The 23,120-nt window shown below is 40.7% G+C and overlaps 1 protein-coding gene across 2 annotated transcripts in view; it reads left to right on the top strand.

Moving 5' to 3' along the window:
• The window catches only part of MED27 (mediator complex subunit 27), a 197,033-nt gene that overhangs the window by 126,890 nt on the left and 47,023 nt on the right, over positions 1–23,120 (top strand). For both annotated transcript variants that reach the window (XM_069474771.1, XM_069474770.1), the window contains exon 4: positions 6,467–6,560. In XM_069474771.1, the coding sequence (XP_069330872.1) occupies positions 6,467–6,560 (94 nt within the window). The remainder of the gene's footprint in view (positions 1–6,466; positions 6,561–23,120) is intronic.

Genomic DNA, 23,120 nt, shown 5'->3' with positions numbered 1-23,120 from the left:
ATTCTGTTTTTGTTATCATTTTGGTATTGTAATCCCAATTTGGTAGCACACATCTTTGTACTAATGTTTTGCAGAATTAATTAGTTCATTAAAAGCAACATTTTAAAACTGGCATGTCAATAATGGTGCACTTCTTCAGAAGGCTTTTGCTTCTGAGAGGCATTGAGCTTCCACTAAAACAGATGCAGGGATTCTGTAGATGCATATTAAGCTGTAAGACTTTAAAGGATCTCTGCTGCTTTCTTTGAGGTTTGTTTTGTGGTAGCTGTTGTTAGTGACTTTTGATGGCTAATGGAATGAACTCTTCAACACCTCAAATCTTCATCTGCTAAACAGAACTTTGCGTTTTAGTTGTTTCATAATGGCCTTACTTGGGTTGACGTGGCTTACTTTTAATGTACTGTCACTCCATCAGCAAATGTTTAAGGCATGCCTAGTGGGTGCCAGGCACTGTGGCAAGGTACTGGGATTCAGCATCGAAGAAGACAGTCGTACGATCCCATGGAATCCTGTAGGGGAAACAGACATTAAACAAAATAATCACTTGAAAAATTGTTCAATGACACATAGGACAGGAGCAACAAAGAGAATTCAAAAGTACCATAAAAGGTAGAATGGGGTACACTGACTGATGGGGGGGAGTGTCAGAGAAGGCTTCCCTGAGGAAGTATCATTTAAGCTGAAACTCAAAGACTTGAAGCATGATGAGGAATGACCTGGGCATGGGGGTGGGAAAAGTTGTAAGAAGAATCTTCCAGACAGAGTGTGCACAGTGTGCAAGGTAGGGTGAGCCTGCTCAGGGACATGGAATTAGAAGGCCAGATGCGGCTGAACTGTAGCTCCAGCTAGACTGAATGATCTCCTCAGCCCTTGTAGGACTTCAGTTCACCACCAAGCTGTGCTTTAACAGTGATGCAGAAAGCAGAGAGCTCTTTTCTTATGCAAGCAGGGAGGTTCTGTAAAGTGTGGGTGATGTGGCTTTGGAAGACAAAGGTGGTTACCCACAATCAGATGACCTCTAAGGTCATGGAAGGAGGTGCTTGACTTTATTGGAAGGATTAGTTAACAGTGAGAAGCAGTTGTTTAAAAACAAACACAAAAGAAGTGTTGGCAAGAATGAGGAGAAAAGGGAACCCTTGCACAGTGTTAGTGGGAATGTAAATTAATGCAGTCCTTATGGAAGGGGAGGTTCATCAAAAAATTAAAAATAGAACTACCATATAATCTAGCAATCCATCTACTCGGTATATATCCATAGGAAATGAAATCAGTAAGTCAAAGAGGTATCTGCACTCCCATGTTTATTGCAGCAGTATACATAATAGCCAAGATGTGGAATCAACCTGAGTGTCCATCAGTGGATGAATGGATAGAGAAAATGGATGTGGCATATATACACAATGAAAACATTCAGCCTTAAAAAAGAAGGGAATCCTGTCATTTGCAACAACATGGATGGACCTGGAGGACGTTATGTTAAGTGAAATAAGCCAAGGCACAGAACGACAAATACTGCACAATCTCACTAATATATGCAATCTAAAAAACTTGAATAGTGTAGAGTAGAATGGTGGTTACCAAGGGCTGGGGGGTGGGAGGGAGGGTACGAAAATGTTGGGTCAAAGGATACAATATTTCAGTTAGATAGGAGGAATAAGTTTAAAAGATCTGTTGTAAAATGTGTGACTGTAGTTAATAACAGTGTATTCTCTAAAATTGCTGTGAGTGTTCTTACCACAAAAAAGAAGGTAAGTCCATGAGGTAATACATGTGTTAATTAGCTTGACTTAGCAATTCCACAATATATGCATATATCAAAACCTGTTGTACATGATAAATATATATAATCTTTTGTCAGTTAAAAAATAAAAAACTAACCTAGAGCTTCATCACGGAAGCATGATTTAAAGATTATCAGAACTATTAGATCCATTGTACCCATTGTACCCCTTGTACCATTTCAGTTATGTTCACTTCTAGGCTGTAACAAATGTATATACTTTTTTCCTAAGATGAAAATAGCTTTATTGAAAAAATAAAATTTACCAATTAGAAAGGAACAAAAAGAAAACCAGAGACCTTGGTTCTAGAACAAGTCTAGACCAAGGAGACCAAGGATTCTTAACTTGTCCATGAATGGACTTTAAAGTCCTATGAATTGCAGAAAATTGTATGTAAAATGTGCAGCCATGTGTTTTAATTTTCAGTACCTCAAGGGATCTGCAACCCAAGAAAGATTGAAAACCACTGATGAAAGAAATTGGGAAATATATTTGCAAAAAGCCTTCTTTAGGTTTTGGAGGAAATATTTGTGTCATTCCACAAGGCCAAATGAAGTCGGGCGATTGGGTAGAGATACTGCAAGTGGATCTGAAACAACCTGACCATCAACCTGTAGTACCAGAGGCTGCCTTGTGAGGTGGTGCCACAGAGTATTTATGCAGCCCACCTGTTGGAGATACTATCAAAGTCCTAGTTTGACAGGACATTGGCTGAGAGGACCCCTGAGGTCCCGGTGTTCTTTAATTCTCTGATTAAGGCCATTTAAAGGAGCAGGTTGAGCTACTTGAAGAAAATCAGAAGAGAATAAGGTTTATAGGGCTCCAGAAACTCATGTTAGAAATTTGAGAATGGTGTGATTGTTTCTGATGCAGTAGAGATATGGAGGTAGTTGAGACTGAAGCTCAATCCTAAAGGAAGCCATTAGAAACTTCAGGAAGAGTCAGTTGGGTTGCACTGGAAAAACAAGTGAGTTGGAAACCACTGAAAGCCTGACTGTAACTAGGGAGCAGGATAGGAAAACAGGATTCTCTGGTTGCTTAAAACTTAATTTTCTGCTTGAAAATACTGTAGTTATGAATCATACCTTGATTTAAACCTGTAATTTCTAGAAGTTTATATTTCTAGCGGGGTTCTTGGACCATCAAGGCAGCTCATCGACCAAGTGCTTCAAGGAGGAGAGCTAAGCAGCTCTCCATTTTCGAAAGGCTTCTGTAATGTAAATAGGAACAGCAGTCTTTCCAAGTTATTACCCTGTTAACAGGTTGACAGATATGTGCAAATTGTGACTCACTGCTCAATTTGGCACTAAATTAATGTCTTTCCTCCCCGCGTCTGCTCAAGTGTAAACTAGTCACCACTGCTGTGTTACTGCTTGTTTGCCTATATTCCAAAGGTAAAAATTAAAGTAATTTGATTCTGCTGCAGAACAGAGTGTAGCATATGGTGGAAGTGTGGGAGGAGAGCACGCTGTTCCTACCTGTCCTTAGCCCTGCTCTCAGAGCGGGGCGCTGCGAGCGTTGCAGAGCTCTGCGCAGACACTAGCCGAGCCCGCCGGCTTGGGAGGCAGCACTTTGAGAAGTACTGCCAAAGACTGCCTCCCATGCTAACTCCTCACCCTTGACAAAAAGAGAGTGTCATTTTTGTCTCCCGGTTTTTAATTTGAGCTTCCAGGCTTTCCTTATTTCTGTCAAGTCACCAGTGTTTGATTGTGTTTCAAAGGTTGGGTCTATTTGAAAATGAAGTGTTTTGATTTTTGCTTCTAGAATTCAGACATTGTTTTTTCCGGCTAAAGATGCAGCTGACTTTCTCTCACTTTTTTTTGGCAAATACATAATGTCACCTGTAAAAAAGAAATTTGCATCTCCTTTGTGTTATGCATGTGAATGAAAAACAGTCTCCTTAAAATTTGTTCTTGCTTAATAAAATCTTTACATTGAGTTTGCTGAGCTTTATCTGAGGTCATGCATTGGGGAAGAAACAACAACAAAAAACCACCCCAGATCTCTCTACTTTGCTATGCCAACAGCAGATATTTTTCCTAGGAACTATGTTTCTTCTGCTGTTACAAGTAAAAATCACATAAATAAGGGAATCCAGAAATGGCAAAGAGCATTTGTTGTTTGCCCATTTAGAATTCTACCCCTTACTAAAATTAGCAAGCAAATTCAGGTAATTGGTGTGGAATTCTAGCATTCTACACACTGAGCTTGGTTAAATGCTGATCCCAGGTCTTGGCTTTTTGTGTGACCTGGGATCAGCATTTAACCTACCCATTCCTTTATTTTCCTAGCCTACTAAAAAAGACTAGTTTTCCAGAACATATTTTGAAGACTTCAAGGTGAAAGGTACAAGGGAGAGCAAATTATGATGTTACCTTTGTGCTGCAGTTCTGCATATTCATCTGCTTTCTCCTGTCCAGAGCTATGATGGCTATTGATTGAGGATCAGTTCAGAAGACATTGCCTACCCCCTCCCCATTAGCATGTACTTAACAGTGACCTCCAGTCACTGCTAAGGACATGTGGATTTTTGCTCCCTGCTGAGTCAGAAGAAACTGGGTTTAAACCACACATACAGATTTAGAAAAGAAGTATGTAAATGTAGACATGTTTCCAGTGACCTGGTGTAAACTTTTGGCATGAAGTTTTTGTCATGTGTCTTCTGCCATTTCCAGAAACATCAGTAGTGATGAAAAATGAGTTAATTTCCTCCTTTCTTCACTTTTTCACCTCTTTTGTAGCATTTAAGTTTAGATCCAAGATTGTGTGTCATGAAGCTGTAAATCTAGAAGGAATCTCAGGAGATGATGTGTGGTCAGTCTGTTTCTTAGCCATCTAGGAAAGATTGTTTTCTAAACCATTAAAAAAAAATTCAACAAAATGGGGTCTTACCTTTAAGAAATGCCTCTTGTTCTTTCTGAGCAAGTTTGCCTGTTGGTGCCGTATCCTCATAGTATGGTCCTTTTGAGAGATGGAGATGTTGTTTGGTACTGAGTTCATAAAAGCTGTTTGTGTACTTGAAGAATGTATGAAAGTCTCCCTTGGGCCTTCTTATCCCCAGGAGCAAATACCCTTTATCACACCTCCACCTCTTCTCACGCATCTCTGCTATCTATGTCTTCTTACTGTCGTCATTATACACCACTGGGTCTTCTGTAGTGTTTCTCCTTCCTTCTTCAACTCAGAAGTTCAAAACTCTCTATAACCGTCTCTAAGGACAACCTGATAGATTTACCAGTAGGATCACTTTCTGACTTTCATAGCTGATATGTTGATGTTCACTTTTTAACAAATGGCATTATGTTGCCTGCTGTCTCTCATGAGCCCCAGAAGTTCAAACCAAAATCTTTTCATGTTGTGAATAGAGAACTAATCTTCCTCTTCCCCCAAGAGAGTATACCTTTTATATGTCCCTGACATAATGGACATGTAATTTAATTTGTCATATCCAATGGATATGAAATCCGATGCAGAATCTTTAATAGATAGTTTTGCATCTCAGCTATTATACATCTCTCTTGTGTCCAGTGTGATTGGATGGTGAGCACAAATACTTGTATGATTTTATTCTCAGAGGACCTACGCCAGACCCGGCTCTGTTTTGCATGGGCTGATGTCTTCACAGTGAACCTCCATTGCGGAGAAGAATTCATCCCAATAGAGAGCATTTTTGCAAAATAGGCTCTCTATTTTGAGAACTACCAATGTAGATGTGTAGAACTACCAGTAAGAGCACTTATAATTTTTGAGTCCTTTATATGTGCCAGACCCCATGGTAAGTGCTTAATGTCAATGATCTCGATTATTGTTAAACCTCGAGAGACATAGGTTTCATTTGGTCTAGAAGAACAGAGGACCCCCTTTTGGTGGGATATCTCCAAGGAAAAAATGGAGCTGATAGCTTACCCGATAAGTTTGTAGTAAGAGAAGTTTTAGAGTCAGGTAGAGAGTTTAGGAATAAAACTGTAATAGGTACATAGAAAACTAATCAAAGGAAAATCAAGGCAAAGCAGAAATCCAGGAAAATAGAAAGCTGTGTAAGTAAAAGTACTCATGAGCCACTATGTGGCTCAGCTATTAAAAATATATGCAGAGATTTTATAATTTAAACAGAATACTGACTTAAGCAAAAATTGTGATATAATTTGAGTAAGAGTCCAACCAGGAAAACAGGAATGATGTCAGATATTTAAAACAGAAGGAATTTAATCCAGGGAATTGATTATTCAGGTGACTGAAATGAGAAGTCAAACAGAAGTCAGTGAGACAGCCCAGAGGTGAGGACCTGCAGCCAGCCCTGGACTGGAAGGAGGAGGGAGGAGGCTGTGTTGTTAGAGCCAGTGGCCAGAAGGGTGACAGAGCTCGATTCTGACCTCTGACAGAAGAAAGTTAATAGATCATGCCTTGAAATGAGAAATCAAAAGCTGGCATTAAAAACACATGATTTAGAAATACGGAGTAAATACCAAAAGAAATCACCAAAAAAATGTTGGCTCTACGAAGGTAAGGGGAGGAACGGGGGAATAGTGTTTTTTGTAGAAAGCCTTATAATCCTATTTGCCTTCTTAAAAATGTATCATAATGATAAAAACTTAAATTTAAAAGCAAAGTCTTTAGTATACTGTAAATTTTTAGTTCTTTGATTGAGGCTCTAGTTCATACATGTGTATTTTTCTCCCACTTAGATATGTTGATGATGTGATCAGCCGCATTGACAGGATGTTTCCTGAAATGTCCATCCACTTATCCAGACCCAATGGAACATCAGCAATGCTCCTGGTAAGATCTGCTTGACTTTTGCGTAGGGACGTGTGGGAGAAAATTGACTTAAAAATTAACTCTCTACTTCTGTGTTGTGGAATCTGTAGAATGGAGATTAAATCTCAGTTCTATGGTAAATAATATATTTTCTTTACTGGCATTCTGTAGGTTAAAAATTCTGTACCCTGAAACCTTACTATTGAACAGACCCATATCAGAGTTCACCAGAAAAGAAAGATACTATAAGACCATTTCACCTTAAGTCAGTTCATGGTGTAAACATCCCATTGTTTTGGTGAATCCGTTTTCTATTTGCCCAAAGAGGTACATGAGGCAATAGTGATGCTCAACTATTGGATCCTGCTAAAGAAAACACTCTCTTAAAACAGAACCCAGTTCTGTGGAAATTATTTACAAAATCCACCATGTGTTTGAAGAAAGTGTTCTGAGGCCTCCTTACCTAGAACTTCTGATTTTGTTGATTCTGGGTTTGGTTTGCTCTGAATAAAATTAGTCTCATAATTTCACCATTGAAGTTTGTATTTGCATGAATTCACCAAAGATAGGTGTGTTTTGGAAATACAGTGTGATAGAAATCCTAGATATTATTAGTTCAAAAGACAGAGGAGACCTCAACAATAAAGAAGCCTTTCTAATGGCCTGTATGATAATATGCACTTGAGGAACATTTCCCTGAACACAGATTTTGAGGAACCACCACCTTTTATAGAAAGCGGAGTTTATTGAATAAGAGTGATGGTTTGATGGGTATCTGGAAGGTAAAGTTTGTTTTTTACATCTAGTCAGTTGCTCCTGCTTTGGGACCTAGTTAGTGTGACTTCCTCATATTTTAGCATTTTACTTGTGTAAAAGGTTATAAATAGCCAGTCACCCAGGATGAGTTACTATTCACCCAAGCCATTCATCTTAAGAGAACAGGCTTATTCTGAGTGTATATGTGTTTTTCTCTTAAGAAAAGATGTGGGCTTGTTAAATGTGTGGTATTTCATTTGTGGGGGAAAAATTAATGAAGTTCATCTGGGTAACATGCCACTTTAAAAAAAAAATTCTTTTAGTTAAAATTTAAAGCATATCAGATAGTACAGTGGTTTTTAATAGAAAAGGAAAATAATTTTCTTTATATAAAAATATATCTCCAAAACATGAAATATTTTATGCCTCAGTTAAATGTACGAATTGTTTAGATTTTTAAGATCCTCCAGACCCAGCAGCCAAAACGTAAATCCTGTTTTGAGCATACTTGACAGGGACTAAAGAGTTAATGAAGATAAAAATGAAAGTGTCCTCAGTGAAATAGGTTTGTTCAAATTGTTTCTGGGTCATTGAGCTTCCATCTCCTGATGAAGGTAGGAATTTGGCATTGAAGGGAATGAGTGGAGTGAACAGGATTCTAGGCAAACCAGCCTAAGACGGTAGAGTTACTTCCGCCTGACAAAGCAGGCTTTTATTTCACAATGACTCGTCAGCCTCATCTGCTTTCTCATGGCGCTCTGTCCTAGTAGACTGATGAGAGAGTTTAGGGGCTCAGTTCAAGGCAAGAATCCCATTTTACATACACCATTTTTTTAAATCCCCACCCTGCCTTGTAAGCAGCTAATTCAGATATGCGTCTAGGTGGCTAGTTGGTGCCCTTCTGTAGTGGCACAGGAGCTCGCAGAAGGAGGTGCTTATTCGTAGGAATAGTAGTGGCTGATCTGATTCAGAATCAGATTGCCAGGTGGGGTAATCATACTTTTAACATAATTACGTTATTTGGCTTTTAAAAGATGATGTTTTATTGGATGGCAAGCCTCCAGGCCGTTTGCTGCCACCACACTCATCTTCTCTGACATTGAAGAGACTCCTCACCTGAGAGGGGGAGCAGGACCAATAACAGCTGCCACTTCCACCTTCGCTAGTCACCTGTTCCCTAGACTTGGGTGGAAAAGGTTTGTGGCCTAGACTGTAGGCAAGAGTTGAAAGTGTTTTTTGGAGATTAATCTGGAATAAATTGTTTTAGTCTGGAATGCAGTATATTCTGGAACCATTTGGGAGATGAGTGAGACTGATGGGGAAAGACCAGTTGGGAGGCTATTGAAGGAGGACACACTTGAGCAGTCTCTGCTAACATCTCTTTTTACCTCTGTTGGCCAAACCTGAACTGTGCCTGTGCTTTTTTTTTTTACCCCCCTCCAAGGAATTATGCAGAGTGAAGTGTCTGTGCTTTTGAAATAAAATGGCATTTCCTCCTGAACCAGCAAGGCTTGTTGAATGCAGTCAACAGAAGCCTGCTCTGATTAACTTAATCAAGGAAAGGGGTTGTTTTGGTTTTGCTATTTGATGACACTGAGCGCTCACAGACTCGGAGATTGAGCTGACCTGCCAGGAGGAACAAAAACCAGGCTAGCAGGCCGGAGTGCCCCTGGCTCACACTTGTAATCCCAGCACTTTGGAAGGCTAAAGCAGGAGGATCACTTGAGGCCAGGAGTTCAAGAGCCAGCCTGGGTAACATAGACCCCATCTCTTTAAAAAAAAAAAAAAAAAAGGGTAGCTCCAGACATGTCAGGACCAACATCAGGACAATGTCCTTTTGGGACCCTGTGGCCCAAATGATTCCATGTCAACTGCCTTCCACCCCTGTATCACACAACCTGGGAGGAATACTCCTACTGGCCTAGCCTGAGGTTGATTCTCGCCCTGTGGTTTAGGGGGAAGTCAGGCCTTCCCCACTCCCATGGAAGTGGAGGGGTAGTAATTCCCCAGAGGAAGCACCAATCTGCATGGTACAGTGACTGTCTGAGTGCACAGAGCCTCATGGCTTACACAGTGCTCATCTCATTTGATCCAGTGGCTCTTGAAATAGGGAGCACCAACGGCGTTCATTTGACAAGTAGAAACCTGAGGCCGTTGCTCTTCTGCCTTGTGCAGCTGGGACACCCACCCCATTACCCCCCAGTCACCAGGATGCTGTCCTCATATCTCTGAGGGATAGCTTGTGCTAGTGGCAAGTAAGATTTGGACTACCAGGCACCAGGCTGATAATTTTTTACTATGTAATTTGATATATACAAAAGAATATATGTACTATCTGTGTAAATTACAAAGCATAGATAAACCCACGAGCTCAGCACTCAATTTGAGAAGCAGAACGTCACCAATGTATGCTGCTTCCCAATCACTGCCTCTCCACCTGCGGTCACCTCCACCCTGAGAATCACCCCTTCTCCTTTTTTAAATGCAGCATGTCACATGTGCCAGTATTCCTAAATGATGCATCATCGAGTTTTGAACTTTATGAAGATACAGCATACTATGTGTACTGTTCCCGAGATGTATCTCTATTCGTGGTTGTATCTGCAGTTTAATCATCTTCGTTGTCATCTATTGTCCCTTCTGTGACTATCCACACTTTTTCTTTCTCTTTTCAACTCATGTTGGGGTTGTTTCCAGTTTTCCTTTTTAAATAATGTTGGTCTGAGCATTCTCACACATACATCAGGATGAATTTTTAAGCCTCAGCTCAAGCCATGGAGCCAGTGCAAGCCCGTGTCTGAGGGAGGAGGGGAGTGTTGGGATCAGCGGGAGTAGATGGCTTTTTCCTCAGTCACCTGAGTTATGAAACAATGGTGTGGTGCCCACACAGTGTGCAGGGGTCCCACAAGTGGCTCCTATTAAATGGCCTTGGTTCTGCATTCCAGAAATTTTGTTGCTGTTCTAAATCTCTTCTGCTTTTGGTACATGGGGAAAACAGCATAAAGTCACTGGACTCCAAGGCAGTTTGTGGACAAAAGGCAGGTTTTGGTATTCCAGTTTTCAGCGAGGAATCACTGCCAAGAAGCAGTAGAGTTGTACAATGCTCTGTAGTTGGGAGCCCCAGTCCCTCATCAGCGGTTCCTTCACAGTATAAAAGGGGAGAAAGGAGGGAGGGAATACCAGATGGATACTTTTTGAGGCTTCTATTTTAGATAGTTGAAGTCAGTTTGGCTCATCTAAAGCCAAATCAAGCTTTTTGATGTTGGCCTGGAAGCACCAGGGCTTCAGGACATATCAGAAACTTAGGAGCTGTCACCTTCTGTCCTGGGACTGTTTGACTTTTGGAAGCACATGCTTGAATCCTCTTAACAATTGTGAATCCACAGATAGTGCTCGTTTAGGAGATGAGCTGGCGTGAGAGGAGGAAGGAAGGGAGGACAAACAGGTGCTCAGTATTTGCTGAATGAATATGTGAATGGCAGAAATAAAAGCATCTGTGACTTTCATGTATGTCAGTTTCTCCGTATTGGCTGGCATGGGGATCTGCTCTGTGGTGACTCACGGGAGAAGGAATAAGGCACTTGTACTAATTTGATTCTGAAACTGACAGGACAGTTACTGGCTTAACGTCTGGTGTCTTTGTGAGCCTTAGGTAAGACTGTAGCCTATACATTCTGAATCCTACCTAATGTGAAATCTAAACGTTCAGCCTCTTATTAATCTTTAAATACATTGTGTCTCTCTGCTTTGTTCGGGGGCTGTTTTGGTGATGTATAAGTTAATAACTCATGATATAAGTCCCACTTCCTTTCTTTGAAGAGATGAGCTCAGTCATCCAAAAATAAATCTAGCTATGTTGATATTTAGTTTTAGTTAATCTACCACCTAACATCCCATTATTAATTTCTTCAAACAGTCAAAATATTGTAAGCGCTTAACTGAGTCAGAGGCTGGAACAAGCTGCTGGCTTCTCTCAGCATTTAAAATATTAATCTATAATTTTTAACTAATCCACTGGGTATAAAAATGTTAGAATAGAAGAAAAAGACGTTCAACCATGATATTTGAAATATACCTTGATATTTTATAAATTCTTATTTAGAAGTTATTTGATTTACAAAAGATAAAACTCTATCAGTCTTTCTAAATCCACATTTTAACTAACCTTTAATTTCCTTAACATATTCATGCCTTGCTTTTGAATGACACGTCTTTTTTTCAGACATATAGACACTGTCTCATTTTACTCTACCCCAAATTCTTTGAGATAGGAAAGACTGTTGAAGAACTAAACTGCTTAATTATTTTGGGCCTTGATATCTCCACTGGGTTTAGTAGTTCTCAGACCTGGGTAGGCCTAAGAATCACCAGTGTAGTTTGTGGAAAATGCATATTCCTGGCAGATAGCGCAGGAATTTCAGTTCAGTGGCTGGGGTGGAGCCCAAGAGTGCTACCTTGTCTGCTGCTGCATATCACAGGTGCCCCAGCTGAGTCTCAGGTAATCTGTGGAGCACATTTTGCAAAGAATGTTAAACCCACTGTCTCCTTGGAGTTCCGGTGAAGGCTGACCTCTTTGGTAAATTCCAGCTCTGATGTCAAACTGGTTTATGAGACAGGCTGCTAAGGCATTCATATTTGCACTGAGCACCCAGAGAGAAGGGCCTAGTTTTGAGCACCATTCAGCGTGCACCACGTGAAGTCCCTGCACTCACGGAGCATGCATGTAGTGTGGAAAACGGACAAGACCAGCAAATTGTTGCATAATGTGATGTCAGACGGTGCTGAGGCTAAGGAGATGGAAGCAGGGTACAGGGCAGGAGAGTGGCAGAGGGTATGGTGGGGCCAGGGCAGCCCTTTGGGAGGCAAGACCTGCATGAAGTGAAGCATGGTGGGGGCCCATCTGCAGGGCAGGGTCCAGAAGAGGCCACAGCAGGTAGGGAGGAGTCTCACCGCAGAGCAGCATGCATCTTCAGGGAAAACCAGGGAGGCCAGGACGGCCGGAGCTCAGGGAGGAGACACCACCACCCAGGCAGGTATAGACCAGACTCTAGGCCTCATGGGCAGGGAGTAGGGCTCCGTGTTTTGTGGAGGTTTTTGTAATCTTAACTTCAGATGTACAGATTGGGATAAATAGTAATCCTTGATTGGTGACATTCTGTCATCACTGATCCAGGCATGACCCTTTCATATTTTATGTATTTATTTATTAATATAATGAACATTGATGACCTTACCACTGAGCATAAGAGCTGGAACATTATCTACAACCCGTGTCTATCCCCTCTCCCGTGCTCCCCACAGAGAACGATTATCCTTCCCTCTGTCATTCTCTTTCCTGCCCCACCAGACAGAGCCTCGCTCTCTGTCACCCAGGCTAGAGCTCACTACCATCCTTCTGACTCAGCCTCTCAAGCAGCTGGGACAACAAGCACATGCTGCCACGCCGCGCTAATTTTTCTATTTTTCATAGAGAGGGTGTCTCGCTATGTTGCTCAGGCTGGTCTTGAACTCCTGGCCTCAAGCAATCCTCCCGCCTTGGCCTCCCAAAGTGCTGGGATTACAGGTGTAAGCCACTCTTTCCTTTTTTTTTTTTTTTTTTTTTTTTGAGAGGGGTGCTTTATCACATATATGAGTATTCCTAAATATATTCCTTAATTTTTCCTGTTTTTTAATTTAGTTTGAAGGCATTAGATATTGTCTTCAAGGACTTAATTTTTCACTTATTTTTTTTTTTTTTACACTACATTTCATTCAAATTTTTGGGTTAGCTATAGCTTCTTTTTGATAATATGAAATATTTCGTTATCTGAATATATTCTAATTTAGTTATCCATTTTTCTATCATTGGTTACTTGTTTTGTTTCTGGGTTTTTATTTTTGTATTATAAACAATCCTGCTCAGAACGTCCTTGCTCGAATTCTTTGGTACCCATGGGCTAAAGTATTTCTTAGATCTACTCCTAGGAGTGGACTTGCTTGCTTTAGGGCAGTGATTCTTAAGTGAGTGGGATTTTTGTCTTCCAAGGGACATTTGGCAATGCCTAGAGACATTTTTAATTGTGACAACTTGGGGAGGGTTGCTATTAGCATCTAGTGGATAAGAATAAGAACAAAAATATAGACCTAAATAAAAAAGCAAGCAAAGAAAACATCCTTTAAAGAAGGAAACACTGAAAACATAATATACATAACCATAAAATTATGTGACCAAGTTGAGACCATACATATCAGTCATACCAATAAATGTGAATTAATTCAATACACTTATTAAAATGCTTTTTAAAAGGTGATGTTCATGTGGAAAAAGAAGTATGCCTGAAAGGATAGGGAAACACCAAAAAAGAAAAGCTGCCAGGGGAACTAGCCCTGTCAGGCATTAATACATACTCTGAAGCCTCTATAATTGGAACAGTGATCCTGGCTCATAAGTAGACAGACAGGCTAGTAGGATAAAATGGACTAGAAATAGACCCAAGTACATACGGAAATTTAATATATGATAGAGATAGCATCTCAAGTCAATAGGACCTCAGTCATAAAAAGGAAAAATCTTTTGTGTAGCCAAAAACATTATTAGAAAATCAAAAGACAGCCAACAAAATGGGAAAAAATATTTGCAACATATATTACAGATAGGGCTAATATCCCTAAAATCTTTTTTTTTTTTTTTGAGACAAGATCTTGCTCTGTCACCCTGGCTACAATGCAGTGGCGTCATTGTAGCTCACTTCAACCTCAAACTCCTGGGCTCAAGTGATTCTCCTGCCTGAGCCTCCCAAGTAGCTGGGACTACAGGCACGTGCCACCATGCCCATCTAATTTTTTTCCTATTTTTTATGGAGCCAGGGGTCTTGTTCTTACTCAGGCTGGTCTTGAACTCCTGACCTTATTAAGCAGTCCTCCTCCCTCGGCCTCCCAGAGTGCTTGGATGACAGGCGTGAGCCACCATGCCTGTCCCCTAAAATCATTTTTGAAATCTTAAAAATAAAAGGAAAAAGACCAAAAATGGGATAGAAAATGAGAGGAAGAAACAGACAGTTCACCAAATGATATATATGGTACTGAAACAGATGAAAAGATGTGCAACCTTACCCTTGATTGGGGAAATGCAAATTAAAACTGCACTAAGGTACCATTTCTCACCTACCAGATTGGCAAAAATTTAAAAATATAACAACACATTCTGTTGGTGAGTCTGTGAGGAAACACCCTGTCATACATTGCTAATGGGAATGCAAATTGGTACAGCTGTTTTGATGGACTTTGGCGATGTCTAAGAAAACTATGTGTATGTTTATCTTTTAACCCAGTGGTACTTCTAGGAATTTACCCTGAAGATGCTCCTCCAACAGTATGAAAATATGCACCTTTATTAATTGCAGCTTGTTTGTACTTGTATAATATTGGAAATAACATAAATGCCTGTGTGACTGGATAAATTATGGTGCAGCTGCACAATTGGACTTACCACTTTTTTTGTATCTTTAAAAAAGAATGAGAAAGACCTCTATGACTCATAAGAAGTGATTTCCAGAATAGATTGTTAAAAGAAAAAAGCAAAATGCAAGAATATCCTTAATATGCTTCCCTTTTTTAAATAAGAAAGGAGATACAGAATATCTATTACCTATTCATTTGTGGGGGAAAACACAGGAAAGATAAGCCTGAAGCAGAGAAATTGGTTTCGGGGGTGGGGTGTGGTGGGTAGGTGGGAAAGGCAGGTCCGTGGTGAGGGTGGGGGACTGGAGATGGAAGGCCAGTGTGTGCTGGCGAGGGGTGACTCCAAGTATACCTGTTAGTGTCGTTCTGACTTTTAGAACTATGTTAATGTTTCGTATACTCAAAAAGTAAGTAAAATTGACATGGGTTTTTTTAGAAAAAAGAAGAAGAAGAATGCAAACGAAAATAAGCCTAACTGTATTTCAGAGGAATAATGTGACCACGCCTTGTGGAAGGGAGAGGGGTGGGGAACTAACCCTAGTAACCTTTGAACATGCCATATTTGACCCTAAGCCCTTAGGCTAAGGACTATAATAACTGTGGACTAATATTAAATTCTAATTGGTTGACTGAGTTTTCACAGTAATGTGGGTTAATGATTCTGAAATTACTTTATGTGTATTCTAGGATTGAGCAAATATGGAAATAAATTGTGGATAATGGGAGCCAGGTTTCTTCCCTTTGGAGAAGGAAATTATTAATATGGAAAAGACAGTGCTAAAATAAACCCTTGGTGTTGAATTGCAATTGGAAATATCAGTATGAATTAATTGTTTTTAGTATGTATATAGAAACATACATAGGTGTGTGTTTGTATACACACACTTGCACATGTGTCCCAGTTCTGTCTGCTGAGGTCTGGAAGCAATGAGATACCAAGAACAATGAGCACATCTTACCATCTACATCTTAGTTTCTAAATATCATTCTCACTAACAGGAACTCCTTGGAGAAGTGGCTGATTCCAGAACTGGGGCAGGGAAAATACAAAATGAGCCTGGGTCATCTTCCTGTGTCAGAAAGTAAGGAAGTGCCCAAAGAATGATGGGAATGTGTCAAAGGACACAGAAGCCAGTTTGAATGGGCTCCCACTGGCCAAATCCAGAGCCATGGAGCACCACAATAAATAATGATAGTAATGGATTATAACCCACAGAGTACAATAATAATCCATGAGTCCATACTAATTTAAACAAATGAATAAAGAATTGGGCGGTATCAGTATAACATAACAGTAGCTTTGGGAAAGCTATTCCTTACAGTAGAATGTGAAATAGTAAATGTAGAAGAAATTAGAAAATTAGGCAAACACCATAATAATTGTTTCAGAGGAGAATTAAGAATCATCAGTTGATGCTAAAATTTATGGGGAAAAGTCTGATGATGGACTATGTGTACATGTGGAGAGAGGGTGCAAGTGTGAGCACACAGCCACAAGCAGGTGCAGTGTAATGCTAACAGGGCACCTAGGTGAAGGGTGTGCAGGAATTCTTTGTACTGTTGTTGGAACTTAAGTCTGAAATTGTTTCAAATTATTTCAAAATAAGAAGTTATCACTTGTAAGCATGCATATTTAGATAATACACATTAGGTGAAGGATGTGTGTGATCCAGGATCTGACCGATGCTCCCACCTCCTTCACTGCCACCACCCGAGTCCAAGCTGTTACCTCTTGCCAGATCATTACAACAGCCTCCTGTCTGGCCTGCGTGCTTCCACCCTGCTTCTCGTCCGTTCTCCACATGCAGCCAAAGAGTCTTTTAAAAACAAAGTCAAGTCACATATCTTCTCTCCTCAGAACCTACAGTGTCTCCCCATTTCCCCCCAGGAAGAGCCCATGACCTTATGGGAGCTCCTCATCTGCCCCTTGACTCCACCCACACACCCCAGACCCACTATGCCTTAAGGCTTTGCCCTGAGCTTGCCCCTGGCCCCCTTGTTCTGGTCTTCAGGGTTTGCTTCTCTGTCCCTACCTAGTGAGAACTACCCTGACCACCATGTACAACTACCCTCACTCCTTTTCTCCTTGACAGCCTTTATTTTCCTTTAATTGTACTTATCACTTTCTAGTATGGTATATGATTTCCTTATCTGTTAGGCTTGTTGCTTTTTGTCTGTTTCCTCTAGGAAGACTGTAAGTTCCGCAAGGGAAAGGTCTTTGTTTTGTTCATTGCTGTGTCCCAAGCCCCTAGAACAGTGCCTTGCACATACTAGGTGTTCAGTAATGGTCTGTTGATTAAGTATTGATTCATATTCATGCATATATGTATAAAGAAACCAAAATTAAAAATTTTTTTTAAATGCTGAGATGAGCTATTAGGGAATGATGTATTATTAAGTGAGCCTGGAATACAGAGTGTGCAATTCTGGTTTTGAGGGAAATAGATATATACCTATTGGTAAGTGCTTTCGTAAACAGTCTAGAAGGGCCTGAGCACAGTGGCTCATGCCTGTAATCCTAGCACTCTGGGAGGTCAAGGTGGGAGGATTGCTTGAGGCTAGGAGTTCAAGACCAGCCTGAGCAAGAGCAAGACCCCATTTCTACTAAAAATAGAAAAAAATTAGCCAGGCATAGTGGCACACGCCTGTAGTCCCAGCTACTCAGGTGGCTGAGGCAGAAGAACTGCTTGAGCCTAGGAGTTGGAGGTTGCAGTGAGCTGTGATGACGCCACTGCACTCTAGCCGGGGTGACAGAGGGAGACTCTGTCTCAAAAAAAAAAAAAAAAAAAAAAACCAGTCTAGAAAGTATATCTGTATATCCTACTGTTAGAGAGGAGTGGCTGTCTCATGCGGGGTGTGCCAGGGGGTTAGTTCTTCTACTATAGCTTAAAACACTTTTACTTCTGCTTAAAGTATTATTTGATCTCTTATTAGAATTATGCATTATTCTTAGAATTAAAATTTATAAAGGAGAAACTTGCAAATATAAAATTCAGTGAGTACATAAATACTGGCCTGATGCTAGAGAGATGCTAGAGACTTGTTCAGTGAGTGTCTGTGTTTAGCAGTAGCATTTTCTGTGCCAGGCACTGTGCTCAGTTCTCTATATGCACCGTCTCACTCAGTCCTACTCCAGACCCCAGGAGGTACGTGGCATTATCTCCATTTTCCAAGAGAAAAAACTGAGGCTTAAAGAGGCCACAGTACTGACAGTGACAATTTAGGCTCTGACTCAAGAGCTCAAATGTTCATCCTTTTAAAAAAATCGTTTGAAGCTGCCCAGATGTTTAGCTCTTCTCCAGCCATGCAGTATGCTGTTCTGCCTGCTCAGGGCACTGCCTGCTGGCCTCACCGCCCTCAGAGTACCCAACTTCCCTGTTGCCAGAGGTACACTCAGGACCAAGCACACCAAGAATCGGAAGCTGTACCAGGGACGCAGGAAGTGGGTCATGGCCTCAGGAATTTTTCTGGACACACGCAGTTCTGAGGTTTCTTAGGCAAAATATGCTTAGTGCTTCTGTCTCGATATGTACGCCAATACCATACTTCACTTTATTTTTTGAAGGCAGGTGATTTCAAGTTCTGTGTGCGTATGGTGTTCTGTTAAAATATATAAATGTCATTTTGAGGGAATTCCCTATCCCATTCCTATCTAATCTTTTAAAATTGCTATTGTCCTAATCTCAGGGCTCTTAACCTTGGGTACATGAACTCCTGGACGGTAATCTCTCTGAACCCCACAGTTTTCCGTGTGTGGGTGTCCTTATGTGTCTTTTTCTGAGGGGGAGGGTCTGTGGCTTTCATTGGAAAGGGTGGTTAATTCCCAAAGGTTAAGAACACTGGTCTCAGACCGTACCCAGAGCTTGGAGTCCTTTCTGTTTAGGCTTTCTGGTTACCTGCTGATGCATCTTCTGTTCTCTGAACTCTTGTTTTATATTCAGCATATTTGAACATGTGTACTTTGTTTCTGTTTCTGGTAGCGCACAGGTTAAAGCACAGGGTGAGAGACACTACTCTTAAAGATAATGGCCATGTAAAGGAAGCAGAAGGAATTGATGCTTTCAGGCACCAGAGTAGAGCAGCTTGAAAAAAATGCTTGGGCATTAAATCTGTGTTTTAGTTTTCTGGCAGCTAAAGCATAAAGAAAGCATTTTGAGTTACGTAGTTTTTATTTTCTAACAAAAACATACCAAGTCAAATTTAGGGAAAATTTTTTTTTCTTAGAACTAATTTCAAGGTATAATTTATACTCCTTTCTCTTTTTTTCTTTCCTTTTTTTTTTTTTTTAAAAAAAACAAATACTACTTACTAGGGATATTTGTTCCATTAGTTGTTAGTGCGACACAGTCATTCCCAGAGGCAGTTGTGCATTTATATCTGTCCAGTGAATATATATTTAGGACTCAAGGGTGACTAAGAGTTTCCCTAAGATTCCACAAAAATATTTAGTCTAACTTAGTGATACCCTAATACCCTAAATTGTCCCCCTTTCCAAAAATGCTAGTATGCCACTAATCATCAGACTCTTACCATTTCTAATGATAACTTGGAAAGCCCATAGTTTCCTTTCACATATTTCAATTGCATTTGTCCAAAAAAGTTGGAAAACATATTCCGCCAGCCCTAACAGGTATATTTCAATGGCCAGCATTTACAATAGTGAATTTAAATGCTGGAGGAGGCAGTTCCAACTCCAAGTGAGTTTTATTGGGTTTTACTTTTTAAATGTTGTGAATACATTATATGAAGCTAATGTCTAGTGGAAACAGGTGACATTTGCCTTTTTAAGGCAGGGTGAAACTGTTGTGTTCAAAATTCAGAAAAATGGGTTGAATGAATGCATAGTACCACCATTACATTAACTTTTTTTTTTTTTTTAAGTTATGTAATTCAGAAGGCCAGACTACTTGTCACCCAGCTCCCAATTTGGCATTTTTCTGTCCTAATACTTATCTTCATTCTTGTGATAAATGCTTATTAATCAAATACTATGTGAAAGATAACCCCAAATTATAATCTCTAGCAGTGATGGCATCCACATCGCCGTCCACAACGCCACACATACTCTTCCTGGTGTGCTGTCACCCTACCTCGTGCCTGTGTGTCAGCCCCTCTGCCTGATTTCCTGTCCTCTGAACTTGCACCACAGCCTTCTCACTGGTCTCCTGGTCTCCTTGACTCTAGACACTCAGCCTCCCCTCCACCTTCCATACTAGAGTGATCTTCCAAAGATGCCGGTCTGCTACTCTGTTGGCTCTTTGTTGCTTGCAGGATAAAGCCTCCTCCTTAGGGTAGCTTACGTGGTCTTTATAACCTGGCCTCAGTTTACCTTTCCAACCATATCTCCTCCTCCCTCTCTCCTCCCCTGCCTGGGTCTCCTCGGTATTCTCTCATGTTTCTCAGTGGAGGCACTATTGGATTTTTGGATGGCTCAATTCCTCCTTATATGGAACTAGCCAATGTATTGCAAAAGGTTTATCATCCCTGGCTCCAACCTGCTAAATGCCAGTGGCTCTCCTCACTATGACAAGCAAAAATACCCCCTCATTTCCAGAGGCCCCTTAGGAACCACAAGATTCCCCACACACTCTGTACCCATTTGCGTTTGTGCTTTGTACCTGCTGTTCTCTCTGCCTGTGGCACCTTCTCCACCTGCTGCTTTCATTCTTTGTGCATTCTTTGGGCTTGGGCTCTAGTGTCATCTTTCAAATGCCTACCCTTTCTTCCCCAGGCCGAGATAGCCCTCCTTCCTTTATCCTACTAAAGCCCTCTTTCTGCCTGTATTAAAGGGGTATACCGTGTAGAAAGCAGTCATGGATTGATCTTAACTGGATTGCTTTGCTTTAAAATGCCGTTTGACAATACTTGCAGTATCATAGACTGCTGTGCATAAAGCCTTTATGAAGATCCTAACAGGGAAGTGCTGGGATCTGGCCAGTCACCTATTAATAGCTATCGTGTTCCACCCCGGTGCATAGCATTGCATAGCTCTTGGTACTAGACACACAGAACTTCACAAAGAAGAAGGGTTCTCTTGGGACTTCACAATTTCCATAGGACAAAGAGACAATGTAAATTATTGCTATTGGTCTTGTTATTAGAAGAACAACAGTATTGATCAATAGACTCTTTGGATCCCTTGCAACTTGTCTCAGAGTTTGTATTTTACCAAATGGAGCCATTTCTTTCAACACGCACTGCAATCAATAATGTGCAGCAAAAATGACATTACTCTTCCTGACTCATAATCTTTGTTTTGGAGAGTTATTAACAGAGGAGCCCAAGCTGCTATTTTCTTTAGACAATCAGGTTGTCCTGATTCAAATTTATACACAGCAATTGAATCTCATTAGCCCAGATTTATACTATATAGACCAAGCATGTAAATAATTGAAACCTTCCAAAGATATATTAAATTTTCAACTGATTTTAAAAGCAGTTTATCTTGGTATTCTACTTTATTCCTTAATCCCAATCCACACAGTTGATTTTTTTTCTTCCAGTTAATCTTTTCATTGTGTCTATGCGTTGAGATAAAACAGTTGCTTGATTTTAATGAAGTGACATGTACAATCCCTTTCTGTTGGCAAGTGAATTAAAAGATGAATATGAGTTTACACTAATACAGTCTATGGTATTAGTATATGCATTATATCAAATTTAATTAAAATGAATTGTTCTATATGTAGTTATGGGAATAGTAGTTGTCATCATTCTCATTATCATAATTAACCCAAATCATAAGCAAATTCCAATAAGAATGTAGGCTCTGGAGCCAGACAGCTTGAGTTCAAATCCTTGCTTGGTCATTTCTAGCTGTGTGACCTTGAGTAGTCCATCTCTGTGCCATCATTTCCTCCTCTATAAGATGGAGCTGGCCACGGTCCTTCCTTGTGGAGTGGGTGTGAAGATATCCTGGTTGATTCAGACAGCATGCTTACAGCGTGCCAGCCACTGGTGAGCTCAGGAATGCGATTGAGTAGTTCCTACTAGGTACTTGCTGAAGATCATGAAATTTTGTAGGCCTTGTTCGTGCAGTTAATTACTGTGACAACTGCTGATCCTAAACATTATAAATGTAAGAAAATTCTATTGTTTCTGTTCAAAAATCCTTTGTAAATAATGTGGGGCCTTTAAACACACAGTGAAAATACTCGTCTTTTCCCCCCCATTCTTGAGTTATATTTTTAGTTAAGATTACATGGTGGCAGTTCTGATGTCTGGTTTTAAGGTGACTCATTGTTGATGGTGCTTATTTTATGTGCATCCATCTCTCTCCAGTTCTTTCAGTTACAGAGATGTGTGAGGCTTGCCAAACAGAATTTTGGAGTAGGGGCTTTCTTAGATTTTGCCTTAAAATTAACTATCATAATATTAGCCACACTTTATTCAGGATCTCCTCCCCTTCACTGGTCATTCTTTCTCAGTTTCCTTTATAGATTCCTCTTCATCCCCCAAAGTGTTGACATGTCCAGAGGCTCAGTTTTTGGTCTAGTCCCTTCTCTGCCTATTCTGACTACGTAGATGATCTCATATATCCCGTGGTTTTAAATATGTTCTATTTGCCAGTGACATCCAAGTCTACATCCTTAGTCCAGGCCTGAGCCTCAAATCCATCTGCCTGTTGACACTGCCACTTCATTTCCATACTTGCTGCGTGAGCATTCTTCCTAGTGCCCAGACCAGAATTTTTGGAGTTGCCCTTGCCTCTTCTCTGTCTCCTACTTCACAATTGATCCACTGGAAAATTGTCTGGGTTCTTCCTTAGAAATAAATCCAGAACCCGTTCACCTCTCACCAGCTCCATCCCACACTCCAGTTGAGGCTGCCATCCTTTCTCATCTGGGCTACTACAGCCTCCTCCCAACTGGCCTCTCTGCCTCTTTGCTTCTACACTGCAGCTACAGTGCTACTTCCAAGCCTTAGAACTGTGCCTGGCACAAAAGAAGTACTGTGTTAAGAGCTGTTGAATGAATGAAGACAAGTGGTACAAACAAGTACTACAAGAATTAAAATCCTTGTTTTTGGTTGGTTAATTCAACAAAGACTGACTGAGTGCTGCCCCAAGTTAGGTACCATGCCAGTGTCTCAGAGAATCATGACTGCCCTGGGTGCTTGTTAGAATATCAGTTTCACCCCAGAGCCAATGGCATAAAGAGGGGAGATGGGCTTGGGTGTCTGTTTCAGATGGGGTTGGGCTGGAGTCCACACCTTGAGAAACCCACTGTAGCCTAGTGACAATACAGACTCCTGGGGAGACTTCACAAATGGACCAACAAGGAAGGGGTGAGATTTCGGCAAGCCAAATAAAGGACCTTCCAAGCAGGGGGAAATAAAAGTGAACAGTTAGATCTGCCTTTTGATCCTAGAAGAGTGTTCCCCTGC

The sequence above is a fragment of the Eulemur rufifrons genome, chromosome 7, assembly GCF_041146395.1.
Source record: "Eulemur rufifrons isolate Redbay chromosome 7, OSU_ERuf_1, whole genome shotgun sequence".
In the NCBI taxonomy this organism is placed as follows: domain Eukaryota; kingdom Metazoa; phylum Chordata; class Mammalia; order Primates; family Lemuridae; genus Eulemur; species Eulemur rufifrons.
The sequence above is the reverse complement of the archived record's forward strand: the minus strand, read 5'-3'. Positions and strand labels throughout refer to the sequence as shown.